This window comes from Dromaius novaehollandiae, chromosome 20 (assembly GCF_036370855.1).
Source record: "Dromaius novaehollandiae isolate bDroNov1 chromosome 20, bDroNov1.hap1, whole genome shotgun sequence".
NCBI classification, from domain to species: Eukaryota; Metazoa; Chordata; class Aves; order Casuariiformes; family Dromaiidae; genus Dromaius; species Dromaius novaehollandiae.
The window spans coordinates 5,523,689-5,536,400 of NC_088117.1; the positions used below are offsets into that span (position 1 = coordinate 5,523,689).

The window sequence follows — 12,712 nt, forward strand, 5'->3', positions numbered from 1 at the left end:
AGTAAGGGAAACTGAGGCAAACAGCAGGGATGTGACTTGGCTAAGGACACCAAAAATATCACTAATATCTTTTGTGTGTGCGCTCACCCTGCCTCCCTCCCTTCTCTTCCTCCTCCTCCTGCCTTTTTCTCAGCGTTGCAGTTGCCAGTTGACGAGGAAACTTCCACTTCCCTTGTCCGACTCTTCCTCCCTGGCAACAGGCAGTGCTCTGCTGTTCTGCTAACACGAATCCCGCACTTATCCATGCACTCTCCCCTCTGCCGTTCCTTTACTCCCTGTATACTGTTGAGAATGAAACTCCCACCCATCTGTCACACTTTCCCTTGCCTGTTCCCAAAGTGAAGCTCTGCCTTGAAAAATGACTACAGAAAAAGCAGAAAACCTCCATCCCTAAGGACAGAAGATCCGAATCCTAATTCGGACACAGATCCCCTGCCTGGTCCCAGATGGATCTCATAACCACTGCATGCCTCAGTTTCCCGCGTGTGACATGAGCACAGCAGCTCTGTCCCCTGCATTGCCGGCAGTGACTGCGTGTGCTCCAGGCCTCTCGGGCGAGGAACCGGCTCCGCTGGACGGCTGCCAGCACAGCGGTAGTGTGACTGAGGAGTTTGCCCTCTGCTCCATCCCATGAGCTACTGGACCCTCCCCAGAAATACTGCTTGCGCCCACATGGATTTCCAACCCCCTACCTTGCAGTCACAGAGGAGGCAACATGCTCTCACATAGTGACTCAATCACTTTATGCCAAAAACAATAAAAAAGAAGAAAAAAGCAAAGAGAAAGAAGAAAAGAAAAATGAAAAAGGAGAGAGTCTTTCTGACAAAGCCAGCTCTTCCCCAGGGAGCAGCGAGTGGCTGGGGCTGCGCAAGGGCTCTGCTGCCTGAGCACCTGGATGCATCAGGACTTGACAGATCTTTCTCAGTTACTTTTAGGAATTTGCTTCCCCGCTGCACATGGCCCATGACTCATGTTTCCTTGCAGGTCAAAGTGCCTTTTCAGCAGTCACACATGGGAAGCCCTGGGGAGGGCCTGAGGGGGAGGGAGGAGGACTAGGACCCCGGGCCTGATGCTGCAGGAGACAGCAAGCATCTCCCCCACTTGCTGGCCCATGAGGGCATCCTTCATAGGGTGCTACCTGCCCGTCCTCCTTCGCCTTGGTGGCACCGCTCTGCCTCAGCCTGCTGGTGGCTGGTTCTTGTCAAGGGCTGGCTCTTGGGCTTAAGACGCTCGTCAGCTTCCTCTCTCTAGTACATTTGCCATGTCGCGAGGGGACTCCGCTTACCTCCCTGTGCACCCATTCAGGGCGTCTGTGCAGGGGATCACAAAGGCGGGCGATATGGGATGGGGACGTGGGCAGATGGACAACCCTTCCCATTCCTGCCCATTCTTTTGTACAACCCTCTCCTGTGGGTATTTCCTTCCCTAAAGGGCTCCTTTCCCCTCCCTGGCCCTGATCCTTCCCCCAAGGACATGGGGGAGGTTACCGCACGCGAGCGAGAGCGGGATGAAACGTGCGTGTGAAGCAGCAGATTGATACGATCTGCAGAGCCCCTGCACCGGGGCTGCTTGCGGGACAGCGCGCGTGATGGATGACTGTTTCTGCAGCTGTGCAGTATAAAGCCAGATAATCACTGAGCTCCTTTTAGAACATACTGCAGTCAGGGAGATTTTCCTTAGACAAAATGCTAAATTGTGTAGGATTATAGGATCCTGGCAAAAATCAGGGATGAAACTATTTTAAGAAAAGCACTTAAAAAAAAAATATATATTTTTTTTAAAGAAAACAAAGTCCTCCACCTTCCCTCTCCAACACGCAATATACTATTTTTTGATACCTTTACAGTGAGTCAGAGATCAGGCTCTATATCCACACAGTCCTGGTGGGGGGAAATGAGGAAGATGCATCTGTCCATCTGCTCACACTGCTTCTCGTACTCATGTACACTTTTGCCTATAGGCAAACCAGGTGCCTACATTCACTGCTTGTGCACATGTGTGAACAAGGCCCCTTCCAGCTACACAACTAATCTCTCTGCTGGGTGCACACAGCATGCCCAGACCCCTTGCAAGACCTGCCAGTTTGGAGGCATGGGTGGCACAGAAGGATGGTCAGCAGGGAGGGAAAAGGGAACCAGGTATTGAGCAGCCGATGGGAAAAAATAGCATGCTGCAGGAGACTCACCCGCAGAACATGAAGATGGTGCTGGACGAGGGATCGTGCGGCAGAGGAAGGGTCTGCTGGAGGCAGAGCTGCTCGCAGCCCCCGTTGAAGCCATCGGAGCAGTCGATCCCTTTGGAGTAGTCATAGCAACCGGTGCCGTCCTTCATGGGTCTCAGGTCCTCGGGGCACTGCAGCAAGAGAGGGGACACGGTACGGTAACCGGTGCACCCCACGTGCACGTTGGAATCCCAGCCTGCTGTTTGTCCTCCCAGGGCATAACCTGCGGCCAAGGGGACCTGGCGTGTGGTCGTTCTGCTCAGCTCTTGGCAGCTGAAGGAGCTGAGTTTGTCCCAAGTGTGACAGACGTGCCAGAGACGGGGCAGCCCAGATGGCCACTACCCTGCACCAACTTGCCCAACTTTTGGGGAAAGGGAAAGGATCTCAGGACGGACCTGGTCTGCTGCAAAAACCACTCTCACCATCCTCGCTCAGGAGAAAGATAAAATCCCCAACACAGCAAGATTACACAGCCACAAAGCCTTGAGCCAGCTTGGGGCCAATTGCGACAACCTGCTCTGTAATATGCTGCAGAAACCTTTTACCGTTTTTTGTCTCTTCCTCTGCAATGCGTGAAGTCCTGCGTAACCAGGAAAACCATCTCAATGCCTGGGAATGGCGGTGGCTGACACCCACCTATGGCACGGAGGGCGCTGAAGGTGGCCTTGGCAACAAGACCAAGGAGAGATTTTGTCCTGCAGTTTATCATGGCTTTCATTTTTCAGATACATTTCATTAACGACTGCAGAGGCTCAGCCTCCATACAGTCATCTCCAAAAGCATCTTGTGGCCTCCCACTGGAGGAGGCAACTGTGGTGAGGACCAGCCCTCAGTGCTGCCTGGCTCTCTGCAAAAGCAGAGGAAGGACTGAAGGAGTACAGATCTCTGCTGAGACTAACTAGAAGAGTTTTCCAAAGTTAAGGGAACCACGCTGATTCACACAAGCTGGGGATTTGGCTCTGGGTTTTAATTTCAACTCCCCAGCTGGTTTCCCTCATCCCCAAAAGATAAAAACCAGCAGGCAGCAAATGCTATCAATAAATTGTCACCCAGATTAAAGCACTCTTCTATTCCACTTTAGTTATTTATCTCTTTTCACCAAACACGCATGCACACAAACAACAACAAAAAGGCCAGTCCTTGAAAAAAATAGATAAATCTTGTCTAGGAGCAGCTCACAATTAAAAATGCATTATGGAACTTCCCGAAGATGAGTTAGACTGGAGCTTGTACAGGTAGTGATGAAGGGAGGTTATAAATGGCCTCTGTCAAGCAGAAGAAAGGTTATAAAACCGCTATACTTCGTGCTTAAAAAAGAAAATCAATTTTCCGTGTGAGCAAAACGCTGTACATATTAATAAAAGTTCAGGAGATCCTGGACCCTGTTCTTGCTGTCACAGATAGGTGCCCAACAGTAGACTGGCTGCCAAGCCTTGCCCACAGGTGCCCATCAGCATCTGCCTGCTTGGAAGGTGACCTCCCTGCATGGGATATTAGAAACCTGCTTTAGGGAGTCCTGGACCACCCCATCCAAGGGATAAAAAGCCCTTTTGTCACTTCCTAGAAAGACAGTGCCATTGCCTGGTATGAGCTTGCTGTTTCCCTACAGCAGGAGTGTCGTCACTGCTTCGGCAATAGTGATGTCTCACAAATCCCTCTGCTCCCTCTGGCTACTTTGCCCTCAACTCAGCTGCTGAAGCTATGGTGGACCTCAAAAACCACAGCATCTTCCTTGCAGGCTCTGAAGCAGGGGCAGGCACAGAGGCAAGCAAAAGCAGAGAGGCACCAGGCTTTTCCAGTCAAAGCATGTTGGCAGCAAACAGCAAGATTCGATGGCCCTGGATGGCTCTGTCTCTGCACAGCAGGAAGGGCAGAGGCAGGGCAGGGGGTGTAGGTAGGCAGCCCTGGAGATAGCAACCCTACCTAGGCACAAATAAGCAGAAGGCAAGAGAAGAGAAACCTTTCTAGATGTATATACAGAATAAATACAAAGGAGGAAGGGATGCTTAGAACAATCTGTGCAATTCACTGCTGAGCTGTCTGGGAAACAGGATCAGGATAATTGCAATTGTAAATCCACATATATAATACTATATCTACTGCAGTCTCCTTCTAGTCTGTGGGTACCACTAAAAGAGCTGTGCAAATTGGCAGAAGTGCATCTCCCTGGAAGACACAGAAGGCTGACTGCAAACAGCTCCGTACACCCCGTGGCACCACATTCACTTCTCAGCTCCCATCCCCTCCAGGCTGTGAGGCTGTTGAGCACGGGCAGCTCACTCACTCTGCAAAGGTGAGTTAGAGAGACCTGTAAGTCTGCCACATATCAGCAGGGCTCTGCGCAAGTTCTTCCTGGAGTTCACAGGAGATCTTCCAGGGAGGCTAAGGGGAACTGGATGGGATCTTAAGTGAGCAGGAGCTGCAGGATCACAGCCAGGGGTTCAGCAGAGGCATTTTGGAGCTGTCACCTGGGACCATCACACCCTGGGACTATCACCCTAGGACTGAGACAGGTATGCTGAGCTCAACATCTTCCCCAGCCTGCAGAGGAAGATGATGGCTGTTTCCCTGGGACTGGGTTAGTGGGTCACAAAAGGCCCTCCCTATCTTAGCCCCACTCTGGTCAAGGTGACCCCATGGGATACAGATCTCCAGTTTGGCTTTCAAACACCAGGAAGCGTGTTTTGTTTCTGTTTGTAATTACGCATTCTAATACTCATTAATTATGGAATGCAAATAGCTCAGCATTAAATTCGCAAAAGAAAGCACCCCCTCCTCTCTTCCCTCCGCATCCACGTCGCCTGGCTCTGGGGAGCCGGCTCTCCAGCCAGCTGCTGTGCTGCAGCAAGAAGTTCTCCAGGGACAGAAAGCTTTCTTAGCCAACACACAGAACAGGGAGGTGTACCTGTCCGGCAGGCCTGGGAGTGGAACATGCTCTTCTCTGGGGAGAAGATGATAGGGACGGTGACCCAGGGGAACCACCTAGCTTTGCAATTAGTGACAGCCAGCAAAACAAATAGGCATACGGCAGAAGAAGCAGGAATAAATTCAATCCCCTTGGGCTGCAAGTTCTGCCTGCACTTCCCAGTAGTATCTGCATCACTCAAAGCTGGGATGGACTAAGTGGATGGAGCAATTATTTGGTGCAGTAAAGCTTTACTGCAGCCAAGGAGCTCCCTGTCCTGGTGGTAGAGGATTTACAACCAGGATGTCCCACAAACAGATCAGAACTGAGACAGCTAAAGCCCCTTTGGGCACTGCAAGGTTCTTGCCCACAGACCGAGTGTAGCTGGAAGCTACCTAGGGGAAAAAAAAAATGGGCACATGCTAATCTTGACTCCATGAGCTGCACAGAAGGGTTGGTCCAGACTCCCAGGTGGGCTTACAAAAACAGCACTTGCTCTGTATTTTCTGGGCTTTTATAGAGAACCATATCTGTTATTGCTGACATTGATTTGTCTGGCTCAGGCAGTAGAGAACCAATAATTACTGTGAGTTTTAATCAATCCCACATCAATTCAGCTGCAGTTCAATTTGTGATCTGCCTTGGCAGTGACACAGGATGGAGGTGTGTGTCTGAAAATGATTAGAAAATCGATAGGTAACTCAGCCAATAATCCTGTCTGGGCAATCATGGGTGACACGTTCCTCTCCAATCCATCCATAGTGGCTGCTCCGTGCAGGGCGAGAACCGGCAAGGTACGGCACCACCACAGCAGCCAGCCAGCTAACCCTGTGCACCACACAGACAAAAAAGGGGATTTATAGATTTTGTCCAGAGTGGCAAAGAGATTCTACAAATCGCTAGCCAGCTTTTCAAAAGAAGCTGTTTGTGATTTGCCATGTTAGATCAGCATGGCCTGTAGACGTTGGCAGCCAAGGGAACTTGCTTGAAACTCCTGGAAGGAGTTCATTGAAGGATCTAACTCACAAGCAACAAATAAAGTAATCTCAGTTTGGGAAGCGAGTTTAGGACTTAAACCGTTCTGCTGAGAGGAAAGCCGAGGTAGGGAGAGACTACAGTTTTCTGGTCTGCTCTGAAAAGCCATGGAGAGGATGTTACCAAACAAATATAATTCTACCATCTTGCAAATCTACAAAGTTTATACAGGAAAAAGTTGTTTTCTCTGTGACGGGTAGCTCTGCAAACTCTTCTTGGGATTGGAAAGCAAACTAGGTTTCTTGTCTTCTTGTGCATTATCGCTGATATAAGAGATTCTGCAGACTAAATTTGGTCCACAGCAGCAACCCCTCTGCTGTCACCAGGTTTGCAAAGGCAGAACCAACTGCAACTCTGCACCCATTTTGCTGACAGCGCAGATGGGCTCCAGCTCTCCCTCTCTCAGCCTCGCTGGCAATGCAGGGCTAGCAAGAGCAGAGAGGTCTTCATTTTTGTCATTATAGTCAGCAAAAAGGACACTGAATATGCACAAGAAACAGATATGCTGAATATGAAAGTGCTATTTTTACCTGGTTTTCAGAGGAGAACTGTCCTCCCTCTCCCCCTATATGCTATCATCCAAGGTCACATGGAGGGACAGAGGCAACACTGGGAAGAGAACCCAGGAGTCCTGCTCTCTGCAAGCCCTGCTGCTAACCTCCAGAAGCCCGCAAGAGCCCTTCTTGCCAACGCACGCGACTGCTGCTGGACCCGAGCTGGACGGTGGCCAGCTCCCCAGCCCCCGCCTGCCTCGTCCCACCAGGACCCCAGGAGCAAAGCACCTCCGACGAGACTCGCCGTCCCAGGCGCACCCAGAGCAAAGCCAACACGAGGAAGATAATTTTGAAGGTGAAAGCAAGCAACTATTGAAAGCGGTGCAAGAGTTTCTTAGGAAAACAAGTATCTGGACCAACCCCTGTTTGCGTTAGCGAGCAAAGGCCCCTTCCTTTTGCGTTTACAAAGCTCATTAGCAACGAGGCAGGTGACGGGGTCACTGGAAACCCAAAAGAGCGAGCCTCATTACTGAGCTGCATCCCCCCGACGAGAGGAAACCAGCTCTCCATCTGAACCGCCTGACAGGGCTTTTCAGCTCAGCTTCTCTTCTCTGTTATTAAGTTTAAAAAAAGAATATTTAATAGTGTTTCTGCAGAGAGTAAACTACCCTTTTTATTATTCTGCTCTGTTTTCTCAACATTGGCAGTCTTTTTGTCCAAGATAAAAGCCCAGACGTCCCCCGTGCCAGGGCAGCAGAGGTGAGGCTGAGCCATGGGACGAGCCTGGGTGCTCCAGGTGGCACAGAGGGAAGCCGTCACCCATCCTTATGCCCCCGCTGCCACCCTGGGCACCATACCATGGGACATGGAGCACCGCGAGGCAATCCCCGCTGGCCTGCCACCCTCCCTGAGGAGGGCTGCTGCTGCCCTGCGCCCATCGAGCCAAGGAGGTGGCTGCTGCCAGACCTGCGCCAGCAGCAGTGATGGTGCCAAACTACTGCAATGCATCGGTACACAGGCCCGTCTCTCTATAGCCAAAAATCAAGGAAGTTTAAAGAGATGCAAATCAAGCTGTGGCTAAGTGCCATCCTGCAAAGGGAACTGGGTTCTAGTAGGTGCTTATAGTCCTCCCCGAGCTGCACCCCGGGCTGCAGGAGGAGCCGGTGGCCCTGCGCTACAGATGCCCCAACCTTCTGCTGCAACGCTCCCGCGCGCCCCGACGCACGGGCAGGGAGCCGCCTCTGCCCACTGGAAGCTGAGGATGTTCTCAAGCGAGCTGCAAGAAAGCAGACAGAGAAAAATCAATGAGCAGAGGAAGACAGAGTACGGAAGGCTCTTCTGTGCGTAGCCATGCCCCCGGCCTCCGCACCCTGCCTCGCAGGTTTACCCACGTTTGCTGTGCGCATCGGGGCAGATCAAAGCCACCACATAAAGCACCTTGGAGACTAAAATGCATCAGAGGACCGGGTCTGACCAAGGCACCAGGCTGGCCAAGGTCTCGCGCGAAGCACGGCTTCTGGGAGTTCGACATGTGATGCCGAATCAGCCCCCCGGGTGCCCTGCTAACGTCATGGATGGGGAAGCGTGAATGCAACAGCTTCTCTGCGGCTGGATGGACAGATTTACAGCGTAGCAGAGACCACCAAAGTATTCTCATGAGCTTACAGCTTTCACTGTTTACCCTCCAGAGCCAGACTGGACTCAACCATCCACTGCTAGTTAGAGAGTCCAAAGGCCCTAAACCACCGCACCTTCGTTGAGAGGCATCCTCCACTCCACCCTCAGCAATCTCTTCAGTGTAAAACAAAAACATTCATCTGAGGCACTGCTGAGGTACCAGCAAGTGCCAGCACTTTCATGAGCTCCAAACTATGCACTAGCATTTATTTTTATTTGCTTCTTGGATCTCAGAAATGACACAAACACATTAAACACCTCCGTGCCCACAACTGCTTCGTCTGCCTTTGCTTTCTTGCCACAGAGGGCGGATGATGAGGACTGCTCTTAACATGAGGCAGGACCAGAGACTGGTAGAAGACCCAGCCTCTATGGGCAAGATTTATCCCACCTGGCCAATTGTTTAGACTCCTCCAGAGCCAGAAGGGAGATGGGCACGGTTACGGTGCCGTTCACCTCAGCCCATGGCAGACCCACTGACCATGCAGGCAGTGTGGACAGCTAGCTAGGAGACATCTGGATATGCACAAACCCACTATTACTCAGTGAAGGCGGCTACCATCCTGCAGCCAAATAAATCTGAAAACAAGCTGCTGTTGGCAGCAATGTCCACGCTGATGGGAAGCTGAAGCAGAACTATCTGCTCACGTAGACCAGTGAGCTTACCACGCTTGGAGAGACCGTCCTTGACCAGGCTGCGCTTGGGCCCAGACGGAGGCTGCCGCTCACCAAGGTGAAGGCACTGAGCAATCCCGGCGTGCAAAGCCCCTTGAAGCAGACCCACTGCTCTGCACTCTCCTTGGGGTGCACAAGGGCTGTGGGGGGCCGCAGGGCGAAGGGGTTAGTTTGGGAGGTGGGACATGCTCCGTTCACTCTCCCCCCCTCTTCCCAGGGAAGATTGCTGTCTCCCCTCCACAGGGCCACACTGCTCGCTGCCACCTCCGTTAGCTGCCGCGGCCTCGTTAGCAGCACTTACGCTAAAACCTGCTGGAGGGGAACATCTCTTCCCAGAGGGAAACACGTTACAACTATTTGCTGAAATAACGGTCGTTAGCTTCCTACTCTTTTCCTCCTCTCTCCTTTTCCCCCCACCCCACTTCCTTCTCCCTTTGAAGATCATCAATCATTATTTTAGCTTCAGAAAAAAAGTCAAATCCGTCTGTCTTTTGGGCTTCTAAGCACAAGCTGCACAATCTCCTGCTCCCCGGCAGTCTGGGGGAGCTGGGTGAAGGAGGGCCAGTGCACCGAGGCAGTGTCTCCTCGCCTCCAGCCACCGTGGAGCCCTTACGCGAACCATCTCAGCAAGCCATCAGGTGCATTTTTGAGTCTCAATTCCCCACCTTCAAGGCAGAACGAACTCGTTTCAAGTGCCTGTTGGGAAGCGGCGTATGTGGATATAAGTGCTCAGGGTTCCTGGAGCGAAGGAAATCAAGTTAGCAGGAAATTCTTGCCCTGCTCTCCTTCCAGGGCTCACGAACGGCCCATTTTGAGGTCTGCTGGCAGCTCCTGTCCGTACTGGTGTTTCCCCTCCCCCAGACACAGCAAAGGGCTGGCAGCTCCAAAAACCTTTGGAAACAAGACATTCGAAACAAGACATTCCTGGGTGAGCTGACGTCCCCCGGGATGTACCCTGAGAGCCCGGCAGTTTCCACCCAAGATTTCCTGCCGTGCCGACAGCCCCAGAGTCGCCGCTCGCAAGAACTCACCACCCTTTGCATGTGGTCTCAGGCTCACGGTCACATCCTCCCATTCCTACTGCTTTGCAACATTTCCAGCCAGGTAGAAAATTATTATTTGGTAGCTCAGGCAATAGCTGCTTTTGCCACCAATAGCTCTGAGCTTGCTTTTCTCTGTTCCTCAAAATCCCATTTTCACCACAGGTAACAAGATAAAGCACAAACTGCAGTCTCCTTGGGACAGGGACTTTTCATGAGGGTTTTGTGCAGTGTCTAACTCGGTTCTCTACCGAGGGTTTCTAATTTCAATCATAATATGCGTAAGTAGCAATCTTCTGCTTCAAGGAGCCAGCTAAACTTTAAAGGGATTAGAGAAGAACCATTTCCTCCCCATCTCCTTCCCTGGCGTGTGCACGTCTACATAATTAGCTAGGTGCTTCTTAAGGCAGGGACGGATGAGTTTTCATTTTTCAATAAACAATTGTCTGTCAGAAAATGCAGATGTGATGAAGCTTAAGTGCTTCATGGGACTTCCATCAGTCACATCTCAAAATTCATTGGGAAATTACAAAAGCATTTAATTTTGACAAGCTTGAAATGTTTTGGTTTCCATTGCTTAATTTTGTTTTTATTTTAGACTGTACACTGCGATAATCTAATATATAACATGAAACTCTAAATGATAATGTTGGAATTAAACATTTCACCCGCCTTAATAAAAAGGGGTGTTTCGAACCAAAATATTTTGGCGTTTGCAGTTATGTGGGCGATTTCTGTGTGGCCCTTTGGTCTGCATAGAAACTCCCAAATGTCCAATTTCCCCAAGGAAGAGAATTTCTCTTTTTCACCTGCTTCCTCCTGATCTTCCCTCCCCACTCTCCTTCATCCCCAAGAAGTCCCCGGGTGACCTGTGTCGGAAGGAGAAGACCAGAGGGCTAGGCCACCGGCCTGCTCCTTCATTTCAAATCCCATTTCTCTATAAAATGGTTACATTCTTAAATTAAGCCATTTCTCTGCACTGCTTTGCAGCAGCTAAGGACCATCCCATCATTTTGATATGGAAGAGAGCAAAAGAGCAGGATTAGCTCCAGACAGGCTGAGCTAAGGCCTATGCACCTGTGTGCACCATGCCAAATTTCTCTTCCTTCTGCATCTAAGACTAGGACTGACACAGCACAAGTGTCACAGCGTGGGTTACAACTTAATTAAGAGACTCTCTCATAGCTCCTCTCCCTTCTACATACTGTTGAGGCAGACAAACTCTCCTACCCTATACGCTGACCCCGCAATCATGAAGAAGAGCTGTTTACACTGTGCCTGTAGCCAGCTATGTTTTCCTTGCTCAAATTAGAAATAAAGTGGGCCAGAAGAATCTCAGCCCCAGAGCAGTAAAATGCTGCAGATAGGCAGGATTTAATCTCTGCGCACGACAGTGGCACCCGGTTCCTGGGGAGTTTGGGCTGGTGGGAGCTCCTGCCCCTTGCAGACACCTCTCCCAAGGCGGGAGGGACCCCAGGGCGCAGCCACGCTGTGTGCCCTTCCAAGCCTGCCTACACAGCAGCTTTGGCCTCCACGCCATAAGTCACAGACTTAACAAGCAATTCACTGGTATCTGCAGGCGTTTGCAGCATGCTTGAGAAGGAGGAAACAGAGCTGGAAACGGGCTGCTCCCTGCACCCCATCAACACCCTGCTCTACAGCACATGGCACAGGAACCACCAAATCACACTGTTTACAACCACCCGTTGTTCACCACGGAGAAGTCAGCTTACGCATAGCAACAAAACCAGATACCCAGATTCTGCGGCCTTCCCTGCACCTGGCTGCAGGTCACAGATGCCCAACACAGGCCCTCCAGGAGGGCTTCACTGCAGCAAGGCCCCATGGCAAGACACAGGGGGCTCAGGACCGCACACACCCACACTGCACCGCACACACCCACGTTGCACCGCACACACCCACGTTGCACCGCACACACCCTGTACCTGCTGCTGCCTCCTCCCGCAGCAACGCAGCTGGTGACCAGCTCCCAGAGCTTCAGGAGCTGACATGCACCTCCTAACCCCACCACAGGAGGACTAGTCAACCCCTTAACTAGCTCATGGGCTAAGACCAAAGCTCACTTTCCTTGGGAAATCAAAGGACCCCTCTTACCTCTCTAGGAGTAGCAGTCCTGCCTTCTTCAGGCCAGCTAACAGGAACTGCTGCCAGATAGCACATACAAGCAGAAGGGAGCATTAGCACCCACAAGCAAACCAAAGCCAAGAGACAGATAGGGAAACCTGAGTTTAAGCCATTTTACAGGTGTTTCCTTCACTCCCCTGAATCCAATTCACAGCTTTTCATCTCAAATTACAAATCACCAACACATGCTGGTCAAGCCTTTTCACTCCTTCAGCACATCTTCCCTCCTGGATGAGCAGCTACCTATATGCTGGCAGAAGGGATCAGCAACACACCTTTCTGCATTGACAATAATCTGACTTGTTCCTCCGATGCAACGTTTCCTATTTTGCTGTGATCCCTTACAGATGCTATGAAATATATATCGACCTCAAAGCATGCACGGACCAGAGCCACCAGATTTGGAGGAGCTCACTGGGATTTTTTTCTCTTTTAAAATGCTGGTCACTCCCCAAATACCATAGGAATTCTCTGGCATGCTAAGGAAAAGCAGTACTGAAACGGATGCACTTCTATCGCT

The 12,712-nt window shown here is 51.1% G+C and overlaps 1 protein-coding gene across 2 annotated transcripts in view; it reads right to left on the reverse strand.

Annotated features, from left to right (window-relative positions):
- Window positions 1-12,712, reverse strand: part of ASTN2 (astrotactin 2) — a 426,223-nt gene that overhangs the window by 173,479 nt on the left and 240,032 nt on the right. For both annotated transcript variants that reach the window (XM_064523655.1, XM_026113784.2), the window contains one exon: window positions 2,186-2,352. In XM_064523655.1, coding sequence (XP_064379725.1) covers window positions 2,186-2,352 — 167 coding nt within the window. The remainder of the gene's footprint in view (window positions 1-2,185; window positions 2,353-12,712) is intronic.